The 20,392-nt window shown below is 39.0% G+C and overlaps 1 protein-coding gene across 4 annotated transcripts in view; it reads right to left on the bottom strand.

Moving 5' to 3' along the window:
* The window catches only part of rttn (rotatin), a 218,140-nt gene that overhangs the window by 19,240 nt on the left and 178,508 nt on the right, over positions 1-20,392 (bottom strand). For 3 of the 4 annotated variants that reach the window (XM_087986291.1, XM_087986290.1, XM_087986293.1), the window contains exons 37-41: positions 13,858-13,948; positions 12,567-12,720; positions 9,153-9,290; positions 7,752-7,969; positions 4,312-4,417 (exon numbers count right to left, since the gene is read on the bottom strand). In XM_087986291.1, coding sequence (XP_087842417.1) covers positions 4,312-4,417; positions 7,752-7,969; positions 9,153-9,290; positions 12,567-12,720; positions 13,858-13,948 — 707 coding nt within the window. The remainder of the gene's footprint in view (positions 1-4,311; positions 4,418-7,751; positions 7,970-9,152; positions 9,291-12,566; positions 12,721-13,857; positions 13,949-20,392) is intronic. The other variant, XM_087986292.1, reaches the window with a different exon arrangement.

Genomic DNA, 20,392 nt, shown 5'->3' on the forward strand with positions numbered 1-20,392 from the left:
CAATACTCTTACCAATAAAGGAAAGCATACCAAACGCCGTCTTCACTATCCTATCTGCCTGCAATTCCACTTTCAAGGAGCTATGAACCTGCACTCAAAGGTCTCTTTGTTCATCAACCCTCCCTAGGACCTTACCATTAATTGTACAAGTCCTGCTAAGATTTGCTTTCCCAAAATGCAGCACCTCGCATTTATCTGAATTAAACTCCATCTGCCACTTCTCAGCCCATTGGCCCATCTGGTCAAGATCCCATTGTAATCTGAGGTAACTTTCATTGCTGTCCACTACACCTCCAATTTTAGTGTCATCTGCAAACTTACTAACTGTACCTCTTATGCTCGCATCCAAATCATTTATGTAAATGACAAAAAGTAGAGGACCCAGCACCGATCCTTGTGGCACTCCACTGGTCACAGGCCTCCAGTCTGAAAAACAACCCTCCACCACCACCCTCTGTCTTCTAGCTTTGAGCCAGTTCTGTATCCAAATGGCTAGTTCTCCCTGTATCCCATGAACTCTAACCTTGCTAATCAGTCTCCCATGGGGAAGCTTGCTGAACGCCTTACTGAAGTCCATATAGATCACATCTACTGCTCTGCCCTCATCAATCCTCTTTGTTACTTCTTCAAAAAACTCAATCAAGTCTGTGAGATGATTTCCCACGCACAAAGCCATGTTAACTATCCCGAATCAGTCCTTGCCTTTCCAAATATATGTACATCCTGACCCTCAGGATTCTCTCCAACAACTTTCCCACCACCGAGGTCAGGCTCACCGGTCTATAGTTCCCTGGCTTGTCCTTACCACACTTACCACCCTTCTTAAACAGTGGCACCACGTTTGCCAACCTCCAGTCTCCGGCACCTCACCTGTGACTATTGATGATACAAATATCTCAGCAAGAGGCCCAGAAATCACTTCTCTAGCTTCCCACAGAGTTCTCGGGTACACCTGATCAGGTCCTGGGGATTTATCCACCTTTACGCGTTTCAAGACATCCAGCACTTCCTCCACTGTAATCTGGACATTATGCAAGATGTCACCATCTATTTCCCTACAGTCTATATCTTCCATATCCTTTTCCACAATAAATATTCATTTAGTATCTCCCCCATTTTCTGGGGCTCCACACAAAGGATGCCTTGCTGATCTTTGAGGCGTCCTATTCTCTCTCTAGTTACCTTTTTGTCCTTAATGTATTTGTAAAACCCCTTTGGATTCTCCTTAATTCTATTTGCCAAAGCTATCTCATGTCCCCTTTTTGCCCTCCTGATTTCCCTCTTAAGTATACTCCTACTTCCTTTATACTCTTCAAAGGATTCACTCGATCTATCCTGCCTATACCTTACAAATGCTTCCTTCTTTTTCTTAATCAAACCCTCAATTTCTTTAGTCATCCAGCATTCCTTATACCATCAACCTTCCCTCTCACCCTAACAGGAATATACTTTCTCTGGATTCTTGTTATCTCATTTCTGAAGGCTTCCCATTTCCTGCGAACATCTGCCTCCAATCAGCTTTCGAAAGTTCTTTCCTAATACCGTCAAAATTGGCTTTTCTCCAATTTAGAACTTCACCTTTTAGATCTGGTCTATCCTTTTCCATCAGTATTTTAAAACTAATAGAATTATGGTCGCTGGCTCCAAAGTGCTCCCCCACTGACACCTCAGTCACCTGCCCTGCCTTATTTCCCAAGAGTAGGTCAAGTTTTGCACTTTCTCTAATAGGTACATCCACATACTTAATCAGAAAATTGTATTGTACGCACTTAAGAAATTCCTCTCCAACTAAACCTTTAACACTGTGGCAGTCACAGTCTATGTTTGGAAAGTTAAAATCCCCTACCATTACCACGCTATTATTCTTACAGATAGCCGAGATCTCCTTACAAGTTTGTTTCTCAATTTCCCTCTGACTATTAGGGGGTCTATAATACAATCCCCAATAAGATGATCATCCCTTTCTTATTTCTCAGTTCCACCCAAATAACTTCCCTGGATGTATTTCTGGGAATATCTTTCCTCAGCATAGCTGTAATGCTATCCCTTATCAAAAATGCCGCTCCCCCTCCTCTCTTGCCTCCCTTTCTATCCTTCCTGAAGCATTTGTATCCTGGAACATTAATATGCCAGTCCTACCCATCCCTGAGCCATGTTTCTGTAATTGCTATGATATCCCAGTCCCATGTTTCTAAATATGCCGAGTTCATCTGCCTTCCCTGTTAGGCCCCTTGCATAAATTAAATGCAGTTTCATGTATTAGTCCTACCTTGTCTCTGCCTGCCCTGACTCTTTGACTCGCTTCTGTTCTCAACTGTACCAGTATCAGATTGATTTCTTTCCTCACAATCTCCCTGGGTCCCACCCCCCACCTTACTAGTTTAAATCCTCCTGAGCAGTTCTCGCAAATGGCCCTGCCAGTATATTGGTCCCCTTCCAATTTAGGTGCAATCCATCCTTCTTGTACAGGTCACTTCTACCCCAAAAGAGATTCCAATGATCCAAAAATGTGATTCCTTCTCCCATGCACCAGCGCCTCAGTCATGCATTCATCTGCTCTATCCTCCTATTCCTGCCCTCACTAGCTCGTAGCACTGGGAGTAATCCAGATATTACTACCCTCGAGGACCTACTTTTTAAATATCTGCCTAACTCTCTATAATCTCCCTTCAGAATCTCAACCTTTTCCCTTCCTATGCCATTGGTTCCAATGTGGAAAATGACCTCTTGCTGGCCTCTCTCCCCCGTGAGAACATTCTGCACCCTCTCTGAGACATCCTTGATCCTGGCAACAGGGAAGCAACACACCATTCTGATTTTTCGCTGCTGGCCACAGAAATGTCTGTCTGTACCTCGGACTACAGAATCCCCTAGCACAATTGATCTCTTGGAAGCCAACATACCCCTCGTTGCATTAGAGCCAGTCTCAATACCAGAAACTTGGCTGTTCGTGCTACGTTCCCCTGAGAATCCATCACCCCCTACATTTTCCAAAACAGCATACCTGTTTGAAATGGGTATATCCACAAAAGACTCCTGCCCTAGGTGCCTACCTCTCTTACCCTTCCTGGAGTTAACCCTTCTATGTGACTGTATCTAAGACTTTCTCCCCTTCCTATTACTGCCATCCATCACTTACTGTTCCTGTTGCAAATTTCTCATTGCTTCTAACTGTCTCTCCAACCGATCTATTTGATCTGATAAGATTCGCATCCAACAGCATTTATTGCAGATATAATCCGCAGTAACCCTTAAACTCTCTTTAAACTCCCACGTCTGACAAGAAGTACATATCACTGTACTAAAGGTCATTTTTGCTCCTTTATAATCTACAGACCCAGAAAATAACACCTTCTTATTCCTCTATAAAACACTGCCCCCTGGTTAAATTAATAGTTATAGCTTATATTTTAAGTTTAATCAAGAGACTTATCTCCAACAACATATAATCAAGAAAGAACCCACTCTACTCACTACTGCTGCCTTTCTATTGGACAGACTTAAAACAATGACTAACTGATTCTGTGCTGTGAACTTCGCCCAAACAGGTTCCTCCAAGATTAGTTGTGAAATTCACTGTTTGTTAATTTTCCCAGACGCACTCCGATGTCCAGCGATACAGGAATTCAAAACAGCAAAGGCAGTAACTGTGCAGGTTCTCTCTCTCTCCTGCAATGTGCTCTTGTTTTCTAGCCCTCTCAAAACAAATGTTAACATTGTATTTGCCTTCCTAACTCAACCTACATGTTAACATAAAGAGAATCTTGAACTAGGGCTGCCAAATCCCTTTGTGTTTCAGGTTTCTAAAGCCATTTCCCATTTTGAAATTAGTCTGCGTCTCTATTCTTTGTACCATACTGCATAACCTCACACTTGCCCATGTTGTATTCCATCTGCCACTTGTTGCCCAGTCTCCTCTCCTGTTCTGTTCATGTCCCGCAGCCTCACTGCCTCCTCAACACCATCTCTCCCTCCACCTATCTTTGTAGTAAGTAATAGAAAGAGATCAGGACGAAGAATTATACATGCAGTTGACGAGATAGATCAGTTCTCATATGGTCTGAATACCTTCTCATTCTTTTTGCTTCAAGCTGTTGCAGATTAACTAAGGCATAGGTGAACTACAAATTCATGACCATGGGAGAACAAATTCAGAATGTTCCAATCCATTTCACTTTGACCTTTTATAATCATTCATGGTTATTGATGCTATGTCCTGGAGGACTCTTTAAACATAGCCTACTTTCTGGTTCATATAACATCATTACTTTTCTGGATAATCTAACCAAAGGTAACACAAGACTGGCTTACCCTCCAATGCATGCTTCTGAGCACAAATGCTTACAGGAAGCAAAGCTGTAAGAGCACCTGCTGCAACCTTCCTGAGAGGATCATCAGATGATTTACCCTCAAAGCTCTATAAAACAAAATGGAAAAACCACAACCAAATCAACCACGAGTAACTGAAAAGTACAGTTTGTTTCACATAGTATCTCAGTAGAGATTTCAATATTTTCTTCCCTTATCTAATTTTAGTTTCAGCTAGTTAAATATCCTTTGTTATTTTCAAAACACAGACGCCTTTCAAATTTCTTTCAGCTACTCTAGTTTTTGCCTCCACTCAGAAAAATACAAAAAGAAATCTACCAATGTACATGTACTTAAAACAAAAGCTTATGGTCAGAGTAAAGAGAATAAACAAGTAATTAACTGTATTTTAAAACCATTTTTCTCTGCTCACATTTATTGGATAATTGGAATACATATAGAGAGATGTGGTCTACTTCTCCAAATGATCATAAGACATAGGAGCAGAAGGAAGTCACTAAGTTCATCAAGTTTGCTCTGCCATTCAATAATTTTCCATTTCCGTTTAATTGAAAATCTGTCCTTTTCAACCTTGAATATATTTAAAGAGCCAGTTTCAGCAGCCTTCTGCGATAAAGAATTATACAGCTTACAGCATATATAGTGGCACAATAGCTATATAGCAGCATGGTGGCATTTAGCAGCATGGTGATACAGTGGTTAGCACTGCTGCCTCACAGCACAAGGGACCCACTGAGTCAACAACTATATTGTTATGCACTGTATTTAAGTTCTGTCTGGAGAGGAATAAATCGGTGCCCAATCTTAAGTACTTGAGATTGGAAAAAGTAAGGAAAAAAAAAAAAAAGAGATTTGGATTTATTTAATGCCATTCACAGCCTTAGGCTGTTTCAAAGTTTCTGGGCGGCATGGTGGCACAGTGGTTAGCACTGCTGCCTCACAGCGCCAGAGACCTGGGTTCAATTCCCGCCTCAGGCGACTGACTGTGTGGAGTTTGCACATTCTCCCCGTGTCTGCGTGGGTTTCCTCCGGGTGCTCCGGTTTCCTCCCACAGTCCAAAGATGTGCAGGTCAGGTGAATTGGCCATGCTAAATTGCCCGTAGTGTTAGGTAAGGGGTAGATGTAGGAGTATGGGTGGGTTGCGCTTCGGCGGGTCGGTGTGGACTTGTTGGGCCGAAGGGCCTGTTTCCACACTGTAAGTAATCTAATCTAATCTAATTCAAAGTATTTTACTGTGAATGAAGTGCTTTTGAAGGACAGTTCATACCACAAAGTGGTAACCATGATACAAGCTTCTCAAAGCAAGTTTCCATAAAGAAATAACATCAGACAATTCATTTTTGTACAGTTGCTTTGCGAAAAAAATATTGGCCAAAAGTTTGGAGAATTAAGCATTTAGCCCCTACAACCCATGCAAGGAGATCATGGCTGCTCTGTGGTCTCTCCATATACCTGCCTTCGTTCCATATTTCTTACTATCTTAGTTTAACATTAATTAATTTATTTCAGATTTAAAATTAACAACTGAACCAGCATCCACTGCGATTTGTGGGAAAGAGTTCCAAACATTTACCACCCTGTCTATGTGTGCTGAAGTGCTTCCTAAGAGTTCTCCTAAATGTCCTGGCCCTAATTCTCAGACAATTCCTCCTAGTTCTAGAATTGCCAACCAGTTGAAATAGTTTATCTACTGTCTTCTCCTGTTAATATCTACCCCACTGTTCTCCAAAATAAAGCTACCAGAGTTTTCATATCTGTCACAGAGAGCAGATGGGCCATCAGTTTAATGTCTCATCTAAAAGAAAACACTCCCAATAATACAGCTCTCTTTTAGTACCGCAATAAAGTATTGACTTCAATTTTCATGCTTTAGCCTCAGGAGTAGAACTTGAACGCACAACTGTTGACTGAGAGATAAGAGTGCTACTGAGTTATGGTTGACTCTGGAGTTATTGTTGGTGTATTGTTCATTCCTAAGCCTGACAATCTCATGGTGTCGAGCATTAGGGATCAAAATACCAATGAAATCAACAATAATAGTCAGACTGGAGGCCTGTGACTAGGGGAGTGCCACAGGTGTCAGTGTTGGGCCCATTACTGTGTTATCTGCATCAATGATTTGGATGAGAATGTATAAGGCATGATTAATCAAGTTTGCTGATGACACTAAAACATCTGGTATCGTGGACAATGAGATAGGTTATCAGAAATTGCAGCAGGATCTTGATTAGCTGGGGAAATGAGTGAAGAGATGGCAAATGGAGTTTAATATAGATAAGTGTGAGGTCTTGCATTTTGGAAAGTCAAATCAAGGTAGGAATTCCATGGTGAATGGTAGGGCCTTAAGGAGTGTAGTTGAATAGAGGGATCTTGAGCTCAGGTTCAGTTCTCTGAAAGTGGAGTCACAAGTGAACAGGGCAGTGAAGATGACTTTTGGCACATTGGCCTTCATCGTTTAAAGCACTGAGTATTGAATTTGGGAAGTTATGTTGCAGTAATACAGGACATTGGTGAGGCCACATTTGGATTAACGTGTTCAGTTTTGGTCACCTAATTATAGGAAGGATGTTATTAAACTGGAAAGAGTGCAGAAGAAATTTACAAGGACGTTGCCTGGACTCAATGGTCTGAGTTAGAGAGAGAGGTTGGACAAGCTAGGACTTTTTTCTTTAGAGCATAGGAGACTAAGAGGTGTATAAGAGCATGAGAGGCACGGATAGATTGAATGCACTCAGTCTTGTTCCCAGGGTTGGGGAATAAAGGACAAGAGAGCATCAGTTTAAGGTTAGAGGGAAAAGAATTAAAGGGAACCTGAGAGACAATGTTTTTACACAGAGGGTGGTATACATATAGAATGAGCTATACCAGTGGAAGTGGTTGACGTGGGTACATTAATAACATTTAGTGTCACAGAGTCATAGAAACATATAGCACAGAAACTGACACTTTGGTCCAACTTGTCCATGCTAACCAGATATCCTAACCTAATGTAGTCCCATTTGCCTGCCCTAGATGTGTAATGCTCCAAACCTTTCCTATTCATATGCCTTTTAAATGTTGCAATTGTACAAGCATAAAAGGTATTTGAACAAATAAACGGATAGGAAAAGATTAGAAGGAAAGGGATCAAGTGCATGGAAGTGGGGATAGCATGGACAGACATTTTGGTCGGCCATGGACCAGTTTGGGCCAAAGGACCTGTCTCTGTGCTGTAGGACTCTGTAACTCTAAATGTTCAGTGTATTATTCTAAAATTTTTGATTCTGATAATTAAACAGGTCTGTAATGGTTTTTTTACACAAATTCAGTTCTGCATCTAAAGCTAGACAATCCGATTGGAAATATCGTATTAATACTGGTTAATTTAAATTCTTTATACATAAAAGGACTACAATTTATTTGCATTGGAATTCAATGAATACCTTTAATAGGCTCTCACAGAGCTGGCTGCCTGATGATTCATCCCCTTCATTTCCATCTAAAAGCTTAGTAATAGTCAGAGAGTTGATTGAGTGATTTATCGCTCCAATTTGGCATTGCCTCTTTCCCTCTTCAGTCAGAAGGAGAGAAATGAATTGTAAGGATACTGTATACAAACAGGATCTGGTGGTAGACATCTCAATGCACAAGGAAATCGTATCTAAAAGACAAAAAAAATTGAATACATGATACAAACCTCATTCTTGCAATTGTATAATAGCACAACATCATAGAAGATTATAAAATGTAATAGCATGATCACAGAGACCAATGAAGTATTGGGTTTAATCTTGCAACGGTATTGATGCTTTGAGGTTAGTTAAGTATCACAGTAAATTTTGCTGCTCATCAATATACGGCAACTTGTTGCTGGAAAATACTTGCAATAGGCATTGACTGGAAGAGCAGAAAAGGCTCTCCTGTTATACTTTCCAATTGAGTGTCAAGCAAATGTTCATTATTATGTGAAGAATATTATATGCACCTGTAGTGAGAGACTTAGAATGTGTGAAATTATGCCCTGGAGAAAATTGACACTTTGAGGACAGAAGTTCTCTGGGAAAAGTGCAACACAAATCCAAATTTCACAAGGTTTATTGTGTACGAAGCCCACAACGAATAGAAAGAAATTCTTGTTCAGCTTTCAATAACAACTATAAATATACACACAACCATTGGAGTTACAGGAAAGAAGCAACAGACAAATTTAATAGCTGACAAGGTATTTTGGTAATCAATGTGCATCTATAAAATGCGAAAACAAATAATAAAATAGATCAACATATTCCTGCAGTGTTGCATACTAAATTATAATGATGAATTTTGCCCTATAGAGATTAATTATAAGCAAAGCTTTAAAATAGCCAAGGTAAGTGGCATAGAGTATTATATATGTTGAATTAGAGGTCTCCTCAGAGCCATAAATAGCCTGCTGTTTACAGTGTACCATTCCTATAATTTATATCAAGTTTGTTCAAATAAAAACTAAGTATGCCTTAAAGATCTCATATCAATAGAGTTTAGGGCGCATGTGTGTATATAAAACACCACACTAAAACTGCCAAATGCTGTTAAACTGGTAACAAACAAAATAAAATTATGTGTGATTGTCTCTGTAATATTCATTGTATATTTCGATATGAAAATAATAGGTATAGTACTGGAGCTTTAAGGATTCAAATTTAATTACACAATTAAATTTTTTTCCTAAAATAATTTATACAAGACACATACATAGTAATGCTGCATCAGCTCAAGCGAACACCACTGATATAAAGTACCTGAAGGGAAAAAGTCTGGTCTCCTGAATACAAAGAATGCACATATTAGCTAGTTTATATTACCTATGAGAGCAGCCCAATGCTTTGCCACTGCAGTTACGACTGCTGGGAATGTATCCTGAGCGCTTTTCCGTAGAATTGTGTTCAAAAGCATAAACAAGTCTGTCCATGCTTGGTAGATAGCAGATGTTACCTCACAGCCTGAAACGCAGATAGTTATTTGACTGACACTGAAAAATTACTAGTTTAAAAATCAGGGTCCCTAGCTATTAAGAACTACTTTGACAATAGGCGTGCCAGGTTCCGACTCTAGTCTATTTTTGCAAATTCCTTTGCTAATGTTTAATATTGTAATTAAAAGTACACATTGAGAGCATAATAAACATACACATCCGTTCATAGAATTAATAATCAATTTTCCCCTGAGTTCTATTACATGGCTCTACGCTTTACGTTCTCTCGTGATATTTGATATTCTTAGTAAAAAAACGATTTACAAAAATCTGGCAAGCAGTATGAGAACCTAGATATAGGAGCAGGAGGAGGTATATACCCAGAGGAGCCTGCCTGCCATTCAATAAGTTCAAGATTTGACTTTTATCCTTAGCTTCCACTTTCCTGTCCAATTCCCATATCCTTAGATTCCCTCAAAAATACAAATTTCCATTGATTTCAGTCTTGCATATCATCAACATATAAACATCCAGAGCTTTCTGGGTAAAGAATTTCAAATGTTACTAACCTTACAAATAAAATAAATACTCATAAATAAATGGCCTCTTATCCTGAATCTGTGCCTTCCTATTTTAGAAACCTCGGTTAGGGTAAACAGCTTGTCAGCATCTAACATATCAAGCCCCCTCAGAATCTCATTCTTCAACAGGATTTCAATTTTAACACAATTGTTGATGCTGCTTAATCATTTCATGATGTTTCAAGTGGTCTATTATCACTTTCAGAGACGGTCTTCTAATCGATTTTTAATTTGAATCTTAATTACTTCCCAGTGAAGAGGTATTCTTAACCCTAGTACCAGATAGGTAGCATAACCTTTGGAATTCTGAGTTTAGATTAGATTAGATTACTTACAATGTGGAAACAGGCCCTTCAGCCCAACAAGTCCACACCGACCCTCCAAACAGTAACCCACCCAGGCCCATTTCCCTCTGACTAATGCAACTAACACTACGGGCAATTTAGCATGGCCAATTCACCGAACCTGCACAATTTTTTTGGACTGTGGGAGGAAACCGGAGCACCCAGAGCAGACACGGGGAGAATGTACAAACTCCACACAGACAGTTGCCTGAGGTGGGAATTGAACCCGGATTTCTGGCGCTGTGAGGCAGCAGTGCTAACCACCGTGCCGTTGTAGCTATCGACTTACAGGTAGTCATAATATTGTACTTATTGGACAGGCAAAGACAGAAGTTTATCCAACATTGCTTCTGGGGTTCCCTTATCTGCTGAGGTAATCAATCTAACTGATTTAAAATTAAAATCAAATTTCCTGAACATTGATAAATGTGCAACATGGAAAGTTAATATTCACAAAGTAAACTGAAATATCTTTAGAACTAAATTACTAATCTTTTTAAAGTTCATCTTAAAAAAAAAAGTGCCTTAAAAAGTTTTGTCATTCAAACTCATCCGCACCAACCAGACATCCCAATCTAACCTAGTCCTATTTGCTAGCATGTAGACTAAACCCTTTCCATTCATATATCCATCCAGATGCCTTTTAAATGTTGTAATTGCATCCACCTCCACCACTTCCTCTGACAGCTTGTTCTATACACGCACCACGCCTTGCATGAAAATGTTACCCCTTGGTTCCTTTTTAAAAACTTTGCCTCTCACCTTTAACCTATGCAGTCTAGTTTTGGATTCCCCCATCCTCAGAAAAAGACCTATTCACTCTATCCATGCCCTTCATGATTTTCTAAACCACTATAAGGCCACCCCTCAAGGTAAAACATCTCAGCCTGTTTAGCCTCTCTCAATAACTCAAACCCTCTAGTCTCAGCAACATCCTTGTAAATCCTTTCTCCACACTCTCAACAACATTGTCCCTATAGAAGAGTGACCAGAATTGTATGCAGTACTCCAAAACTGGCTTCACCAATGTACGAATCATAAAACATTAGGTCAACTTATATGATGTAAGTCTTTATTATAAGAGGAATTGGACATTAAAGTAAGGATGTCATATTTCGATTAAAAGTGTTAAGTGAATAAGTTTTGAGTGAGTTGCCGAATATTTCTTTATTTCAATTAATTTTTGGAATACAACTTTTTAATGGCAGCTTTTTGTTTCGACTTGCACTGCCACAACATGACATCCCAACTCCTATACTCAATGTTCTGACCATTGAAGGCAAATGTGTCAAATGCCTTCTTCACCATCCTGTCTACCTGTGACTCTACTTTCAAGGAACTATGCACCTGCAACTCCAGGACTCTCTGTTTGGCCACACTCCCCAGGATCCTACCATTAACAATACAAGACCTGCCCTAGTTTGCCTTCCCATAATGTAACATCTCACATTTACCTAAATTAAAAAAGTTAGTTCAGTCAGGTAGAACTAACATGGTAGCAGCAAGGTTTTACTGTGTGGAACTAACCACATTGATCTCCAATTTCAACTTGAATGGATGTAAGCTGGTTGTTAAACTACACCACTCGAGTGTACAGTAAAATCTTGATAACTTGTCTTTTCACCATTGTGATAGATATCATTTTCCCATTCAGCAGCCAAACAGCTTGTCAATACATTGATGGCTTTGCTGGGTTTTCCCCATGCTACCTTGCTCTCCCATTGCACCCTCCCTCAAAATATCATTGCACCATTTCATCTGATCATGAGAAGCTTTTCTTTTTACTTCAATCTATCATCCACTATTCTTTGGACAAACCTTATTTATGCTGGTAAAAAATCAATGATCTTCCAAAAATGTAATTTCTTGGAACAGATCAAAAGTTACTGTCATTTTAAATGATTCATATTTAAATTCTCATTCTCTTGCTTATATCTGTTCATGACCTTGTCTTTTCTCACCATTGCAATATTCTCTAGCTTTTAAAGTTCCCAGTTGAGTTCTCTATTTTTCCTACTCTGGTCTTCTTTTGTAATTGTTTCCCGGTTCCATTTTTATTATTGTTGGCAAGTGTGGTCTCAGCTCTGAGACTATGTGCCCAGAAATCAGTCTGATCTCCTTGGTTCTTTTACTGAAGCACCCCATAAAAACAAGTCACTTTGTCACCTTTCCTATCATCTCAAAAGGCCACTTCTGATTGTATATTTGTTCAGTTCTGTGGGACTTTTCTTCTATGTTTGTTATTAGATAAATGCATTGTTAAGACAACTAAATAACTTGCTCACTGATGAATATAATTAGAGTTTCACTGAAAAGAAGATTCCAATTTTGCATGCCAAATGTGCGAAAGAAAGATGAAGAAACATAATGGTACATTACCAAAATAGTCCTTGCACTGTATACAAAGTACTGTGAATATATTTAACAACAATGGCTTCAGTAAGTCATCCTGAATTGTGTGTTCTGGATGCAAGACCAAACAGTGTTGAACCAGATTAGAAAATGCAGACAGATACTGAAGGTGGCTCAAAATCTGCAGAGAAAAACAATAATTAAAAACAACATACCACAAGATATCGATTAAGACATAGCATTCAAAATGGTCCTTTATTAGTGACTTGCAAGTAGCAGAAAATGGTGAAGTGTGAAAGACTTTTCATTAATTATTCAAGAGAAAGTGCAGAACTGTGCTGATTTGAAACATTTCCACTTTGGTCAAATTATCATAAATTAATCTTATTTTCAGGCCTGGGCAATCATTTGACTTGTTAAATAGATGAACTCAGCATGTACCCTCATTGCCAAATGTGCACCTTCTATTAGGATCAAAAGGATGGACTCAAAGAGTCAAGTTGAGTGTTATAGCAGTAATTCTTACTTTGCTTTGCTCCAGAGTTAGGACTAGTTAGGAAAAAGGAAACAGGTTTAAACAAATGCTGACAGGTGCAGTGTAAATCAAGAGGTCAGAGGCATGAGGCTAGAGACTAGTCATATTGGGATGACATGCTTCAATTCTGGATGTAGGTTTGCTCGTTGAGCTGGAAGGTTCACTTTCAGACGTTCCGTCACCATACTAGGTAATATCTTCAGTGAGCCTCTGGACGTATTAATAGAGGGGAGGAAACACCAGCATTGCTTCATCCGGAGGCTCCCTGAGGATGTTACCTAGTATGGTGACGAAACATCTGAAAGTGAACCTTCCAGCTTAGCGAGCAAATCTACATCCAGAACCTCAACCTGAGCTACAAATCTTCTCAAACTTGTTAACGTTTCGATGTTGCATTTAGTCAGTGGAATAGCGGAGAAGCAGAAATTACAGGAAAGTCAGATAATTAGAAGGGAGATGGGAGTACTGCTGTCACAACAAATCTGGGATGGGCACTGTCTAGACCTTGACAGAATATCTTCACACTAGTAAACTCAAAAATTTAAATTCTGCTATGGACCTCAAGACAAATGGATAGCATTTCTTCACATCTTTAAAAATCAGAGGGCTGAAGAGCCTGTTGCAGTGAGTAATGGTGATGCCGATTGTTAACTTAAGGTCAGTTGATGAATGTGGCTGTCTGTTACTACTGTATATATTGACAGCAGTAGAAATTTAGTTTCAGCTTCATGATCTTTATTCATATAAATAATAAGGATTTAAACTGCGGTTTATTACACTGACCTGAGCTTTGATATCTTCGTACTGGTTAAGGCAAGTCAATGGTGCTCCCAACTCCCACAGGCACCTATCCAGTAAATCAGTGTTTACCAGACTTTCAGAAAACAAAGCATGCAAAATTAAATGAAATTGTAACAGTATACTTGATGCAACTGTATTACATGTATATGAATATAACATCCAATAATTCCCCAAAATCCCAAAGTACTTAAATTTCCAATAAGTCTTATGCTTCTCAGCAGTTATAGTAGCTTAATTTGATTTCATTTATTATGGTCACATGTACCAAAGTACAGTGAAAAGTTTTGTTTTGTGTGCAGTACAGGTATATCATACCATACAAATTACATAAGGATAATGTTACAGCTGCTGAGAAGGTGCAGAAAGAGTGAGGTCAATATTACATTTGAAATTTGAGAAGTGCATTCAGAAGTCTAATAACAGCAGGGATAAAGCTGTTCTTGAATCTGTTGGCCCACATAAGCTTTTGTATCTTCTGCCTGACGAGAGAGGTTGGAGACACTAACTGGGATGGGAGGGGCTTTTGATTATGTTGGTTACCTTTCTGAGGAGTTAATGGATAGAATTAAATTAAAATACACGCAGCGTTAACGTTAAATGTGTATCTCACCAAGGCATTTGCCAAAACAAAAACTGTTAAATGCTTTTAGGTACAGAACATATATTGTGTTAACTGCTTGATTAACTGAAGAGTCATGCCAGACTTGAAACATCAACTTTGTTTCTCTTTCGACAGATGCTGCAAGACCTGCTGAGTTTCTCCAGCATTTTCTGGTTTCTTTCACTCCCTTTACAACTAGCACATGGTAGCAACAGCATGCATCACATAAAACAGCATTAAATCACCAAACCTCCTTCAACAGCACGTTCCAAACTCGCAACCTTAACTACATAAAGTCAAGGGTAGCAGAAGGTTGAGAATGCCACAATGTGAATCTATCCTACCAGTTCCACACAGTATCCTGAATTCAAACTAAATTGCTGTTCCTTGAGTCACTGGGTCAAAATTTGAGAATGCTGTTCCTAACAGGTGAGTATACCTATACCAAATGGACTGCATTAGTTCGAAAACGTAATTCAGCCACCACTTACTCCAGGGCAATTACAGATGGACAATGAATATTGACTTTGCATGTAATGTGTGCAACCCATGAACAAATAAAAGGAAATATGCCAACATGAAATAAATAAAATTTAAGGGAAATAGAAATGGTTTCATTTTAGGTGTTTGCTTATAACCATAAGATATAAAACCATCAGAGAAAAGAGCAGAATTAGACCATATGACCCATCGAATCTGCTCCACCGATCAATCATAGCTGATATGTTTCTCAATCCCTTCTCCTGTCTTCTCTCCCTATCCTTTGAATCCCTAATTCGGTCCACAGCCTTCTACAGCAGTGAATTCCACAGACTAACCAGCCTCTGGCTGAAGAAACTCCTCCTCATCTCAGTTCTAAAGGGTCGTTCTTTCAAACTGAAGCTGTGCTCTAGAGTCCTAGTCTCTCCTACTAGTGGAAAAATCTTCTCCATGTTCACTCTATCGAGCTGTCTCAGTATTCTGTAAATCTCAAATGAGATTCCCTCTCATCCTTTTAAACTCCATCAAGTATATATCCAGAGTCCTCAACTGTTCTTCACATTGTCAGAAATCACAAGCTTTCAGAGCACTGCTCCTTTGTCAGGTGAAGTCCCTACATGACAAGCCCTTCATTCCTGGGATCATTCTTGTAAACCTCCTCTGGATGCCCTCCAAGGCCAGCACATCCTTCCTTAGATACAGTGCCCCAAACTGCTCATAATATTCCAAACACATTCTGACCAGAGCCTCAGCAGTATACCTGTGCTCTTGTATTCTTGTCCTCCTGAAATGAATGCCAACATTGTGTTTACCTTTTAAACTGCCAACTGAACCTTAAGAACTAGGTCTCCCAAGTCCCCTAGTGTTTCAGATTTCTGAAGCTTTTCCTTGTTTAGAAAATAGTCTATGCGTCTATTCTTGCTACCAAAGTGCATAACCTCTCACTTTCCCACACCATTTTCCATCTGCCACTTGTTTGCCCACTCTCCTCATCCTGTCCAAATGCTTCTGCATCTTCCCCACCTCCTCAATATTACCTGTCCTTCCACCTATCTCTATGTCATCTGCAAACGTGGCAACAATGCCCTTTGTTACTTCTTCGAGATGGTTAATGTATAATGTGAATAGCTGTGGTCCCAACTCTGACCCCTGTTGAACTTCACTAAGCAGCAGCTGCCATCCTGAAAGAAGACAGTTTTATCCCTATTCTCTGCCTTCTGCCAGTCAGCCAATCCCCTAGCGATGCCACTACTTTGTCCCTCACATCATGGGCTCTTATCTTATTTAGCAGTTTCTTGTGCAGGACCTTGTCAAACGCCTTCTGGAAATCATAATATATCATGTCCACTGGCTCTCCAAAATACAAGGATATTCATTTTTCTTTCCCCAACCTTGTTCCCACTCACCAACTCTATTTCTCTCTGTCTGTTTAATCCCTTAACATATATTTGACTAACCAACTTTAGCTCTGATCTTATTTTCAACTCCTATAAGTTTCACCTTTCTCTTGGGACCTTTTTAATTCTGTCTAATCTTGCATTTCCTTTTTGCCCATTCTCTCCACTAAAAAAAAGGTTTTAAGCATGTTGTGTCACATCACCCAAAACCTCTTAAAAACATTCACCACCATATTTCATGTTTCCTGTCTTCAATCTAGTACTTACAATATTCATAAAGTTGGAAATGTGTGATCTCCATATCTGTTATTTCCTCCAGTTGTTTGTAGTACATTCTACTCATAGAATCCCTACAGTCCAGAAATAGTGCACTCGACCCATCCAGCCTGCACCGGCCCTCCAAAGAACAACCCAGCCAGTGACCCTTTCTCCGTATTTACCATGGCTAATCCACCTAGCATGCACATCCCTAGATACTACAGGGCAATTAAGCATGGCCAATCTACCTAATCTCCCTGGACTAGAGGAAGAAACTGAGATCTGGCTGAAACCCACAAAGGCACACTGAGAAAGTGCAAACTCCACACAGACAAATATGACATGCAGTTTGGCAGGAAGAATACAGGAGTGGAATATTATTTAAATGTAAAAAGACTGCAGAAAGCTAAGGAACAGAGGGATTTGGGAGTCCTCATACATGAAACACAAAAAGCTAGGATTCCAGTTAAGTGGGTGATAGGGAAATCAAATTGACTGGCCTTTGCTTCAAAGTGAATGAAGTATAAAAGTAGTGGATTTTGCTGCAACTATGCAAGGCACATGTCAGACCACAGCTGGAATATTGTGAACAATTGTGGGCCCTTTATCTCAGCAAATGTATACCTGGCATTGGAGGTGGTCCAGAGAAGGTTCACTAGGCTGATACCAAATAAAGAGAAAATGAAGGCTGCAGATGCTGGAGATCACAGTCAAAAAGTCAGGAACGTGATGAAGGAATTATGCCTGAAATGTAGACTCTCCTGCTCCTCAGATGATGTCTGACCTGCTGCGCTTTTCTAGTGTCACATTTTTTAATACTGATACCAGGTATGGAGAGATTATCTTATGAGGAGAGGCTGTGTAGGTAGGTCCTGCATTCATGGGAATTTAAAAGAATGAAAGGAAGACTTATTGAAACATTGAAGTTTCTTGGGAGACTTGATGGTGCAGATTGAGAGTGGGAAGAGGTAGATGGAAACCAAACACTAGACCAAGCCCATGGAGGGAGGGGTGGATGGGGGGGTGCAGAAGGGGGTGACCAGAGGGCATAATCTCAGAATAAGGGATCACACAGCTAAGTCAGCAATGAGGAATAATTTCTTCTCTCAGAAGGTAGTGAATCTATGGAATTCTTAAATGCAGAGAGCTGATGAGGTTGGGTTGTTAAGTATATTAAAGGCTGACATAGATAGATTTTTAATCAGTAAGGGAATCAATGATTATGGAAAAAAGATAGGAAAGTGGAGTTGACGATTATGGGATCGAATCAATGATTTCACTGGTGGAGGAGTCTTAATAGACAGCTGGAGACCAGGAATTAGACAAGGGACTTATGTGGACAGAGCATTTTAAAATCACTTCATGACATCTTGTATGGGAACGCACTCATAAGTATGGGGGCTTGTAAGTCAGATGTTCTTGTATACTCCCTGGGAATCAAGGGACCTCCCTGTACACTTAGGTGAATAAAGAGTTGATAAAAGAAATGTATTTGTTAATTGTTGGTCGCTCTGAAGGCTGGTGCTATGCAAATCAGAATGTGGTGGATTCTGGAAACAATGGAAGGAACAAGATGAATTGTCAGACATTAAAAGATAGATTATTTTGCAGGCCATCGATTGACTGTCAGAAAGGTCATGATTTCAACCTTCTAAAGTAGTCTGTTTACCTCAGTAACACACTGCCTTAAGTCAAGAAAATACTTTGTATAGATTGAAGCAAAGTGGATAGGCCTTTCCAAGGCAATTTAACATAACAAAGGTCTTATTTCAAACTTTTCACAATCCCGATTCCAGTGATACTGATACGGCCAAGCAGTTAGTAATTCTTTTCTTACATACCCAGCCAGAATATTTTTGGATGAATCATAATCAAAATGACAAGTTCTGAAAAATACAGTTCCCATGTGAAGTTAGCTGAAACTTGCTGATCTAATCTTCTGTCTTAGGAAGGTGAATTCACGATAGATTTAGTTAGACTGAGCTCTGAAAAAGAGTTATAGTGGACTTGAAACATGAACTCTGTTTCTCTCTTCACAGATATTACCAGATATGCTGAGTTCCTCCAGTTACACTATTTTCATGTCAGATCTCCGGCATCACATTACTTGGTTTTAACATACCTAGCTCAGCTTCTCTGCCTAGAATTCAAAGTCTGGAGAATTGTCAGTAAGTTCACTGGTGGGCTGCATCTTAGCAGTTAAAAGAACATACTGATATTTATTGTGTTTAGCATTCATAATAACTATTTACAGTTTTGTGAAAACACTGGAGGCAAACCAAGCATTATTTCTTCTGTTTGTAGAACCTGGGCATTATTACTCTGTTGCATCACTTGTTTAGTTACAATAATGTGAAATGGCTAGTTTCCTGTGTTAGATCTGGTGCAATAAAAACAAAAAAAAAGATTGCAAATGGTCTGAAACTCTGACAGAAACTATGGAGTGAAAAGCAAGTTAATATTTCAATTCAATGAATTTATGACTACCCCCCAATTTTCCCCTTTCTGATCTTTAATTTTTTTATGGGAAAAGTCACCAACCTTTCTCTCTTCAAAACACTGCAGATTTACTGAGTATTTCCTAGATTTTGCATTTTGATTTCAGATCTTCAGCATCTATTTTTATGTTAGTTCTGAGTATCATTAGGTGTGTCAAACTTTTCTGTTTTTGTGCATTTTTAAGCAAAAAAACAGGTGAAGAGCAATTTTGATAGCTTATAGGAGATGGAGACGAGCTAATGAAACATTCCAAAGGTGTGATAAACAACTGTAATATAGAAATGTATATATGCAGATATGTTTGATAAATGTATGTTTTAATAAACTAACAACGCGGGCTTTGTTTCATCTGATTGTTCATACAAATACAAGAAAAATGATAAAATGTTTGTTTTTCAACTGGTCAATGTAACGAAAAGCTCAGCTTTGTTTTTAAGTAATCTTCATAGAGAATTTAGAAGAGAAACTTAAATATTATAATTCAGCTTTACTGCAAACCTGCCAAAGCTTTGCAATACTTGCAATCTGGAGAAGTTTCTCCTTTGTCTAATGTCAAATTATTAAAAGACTCGAGAAAGTGCTTTGATCCCTTCACAATTCCAAATCAGCTAGATGCTCATAGTTACAGCAAGATGATGGGGGAAATGGAGAAATCATTTTGCTCACAATGACAGGAATTAGAGAAATTTGGTAGTATATATGGGTGGGATGATGAGAATGAATAGTAGAATGTATATACTTCAAAAATAGAAAAAAATTGAATAATTAAATGCAGCAGTGTATTACGGGAGACAATTTTCATACCAAAAACTACATAGTGGATGCTATTTCAAAATGTAAAAGTTTATGAACTATATATCATATACTGTCTATATTAATGGTTTGGAGGAGTGAGCAGAGTGTAATGCGACTACATGTGTTGACAATATAAAATAGGTGGGAGGACATGTTTTAATGAGGACAGAAGTATCTTCAAGGAGATATAGATACATTACGAGTGGATAGTGACCAGACAAAAACTTGGCACGTGAATCTTAACGTAGGAAAGTGAGAGGTCATGCATTTTGTTATGAAGAATCAAACGACATATTATTAGTTAAATAGAAAAGGACAGTGAAATAAAATAGTGAAGGACAGAGGCATCTGGGTATCTGAGTATTCTACTGCATAAAGCACAAAAAGTTAGTATACAGGTGTAGCAAGTAATTGAGTAGGCAAACTGAATTTTAGCCTTTATTGCTTAAGTCAAAAACAGTGAAGTCTTGTTACAATTGAACAGGGT

The sequence above is a fragment of the Chiloscyllium plagiosum genome, unplaced genomic scaffold (assembly GCF_037043375.1).
Source record: "Chiloscyllium plagiosum isolate Xiang-an unplaced genomic scaffold, Cpla_swu_hap1 HiC_scaffold_4, whole genome shotgun sequence".
NCBI classification, from domain to species: domain Eukaryota; kingdom Metazoa; phylum Chordata; class Chondrichthyes; order Orectolobiformes; family Hemiscylliidae; genus Chiloscyllium; species Chiloscyllium plagiosum.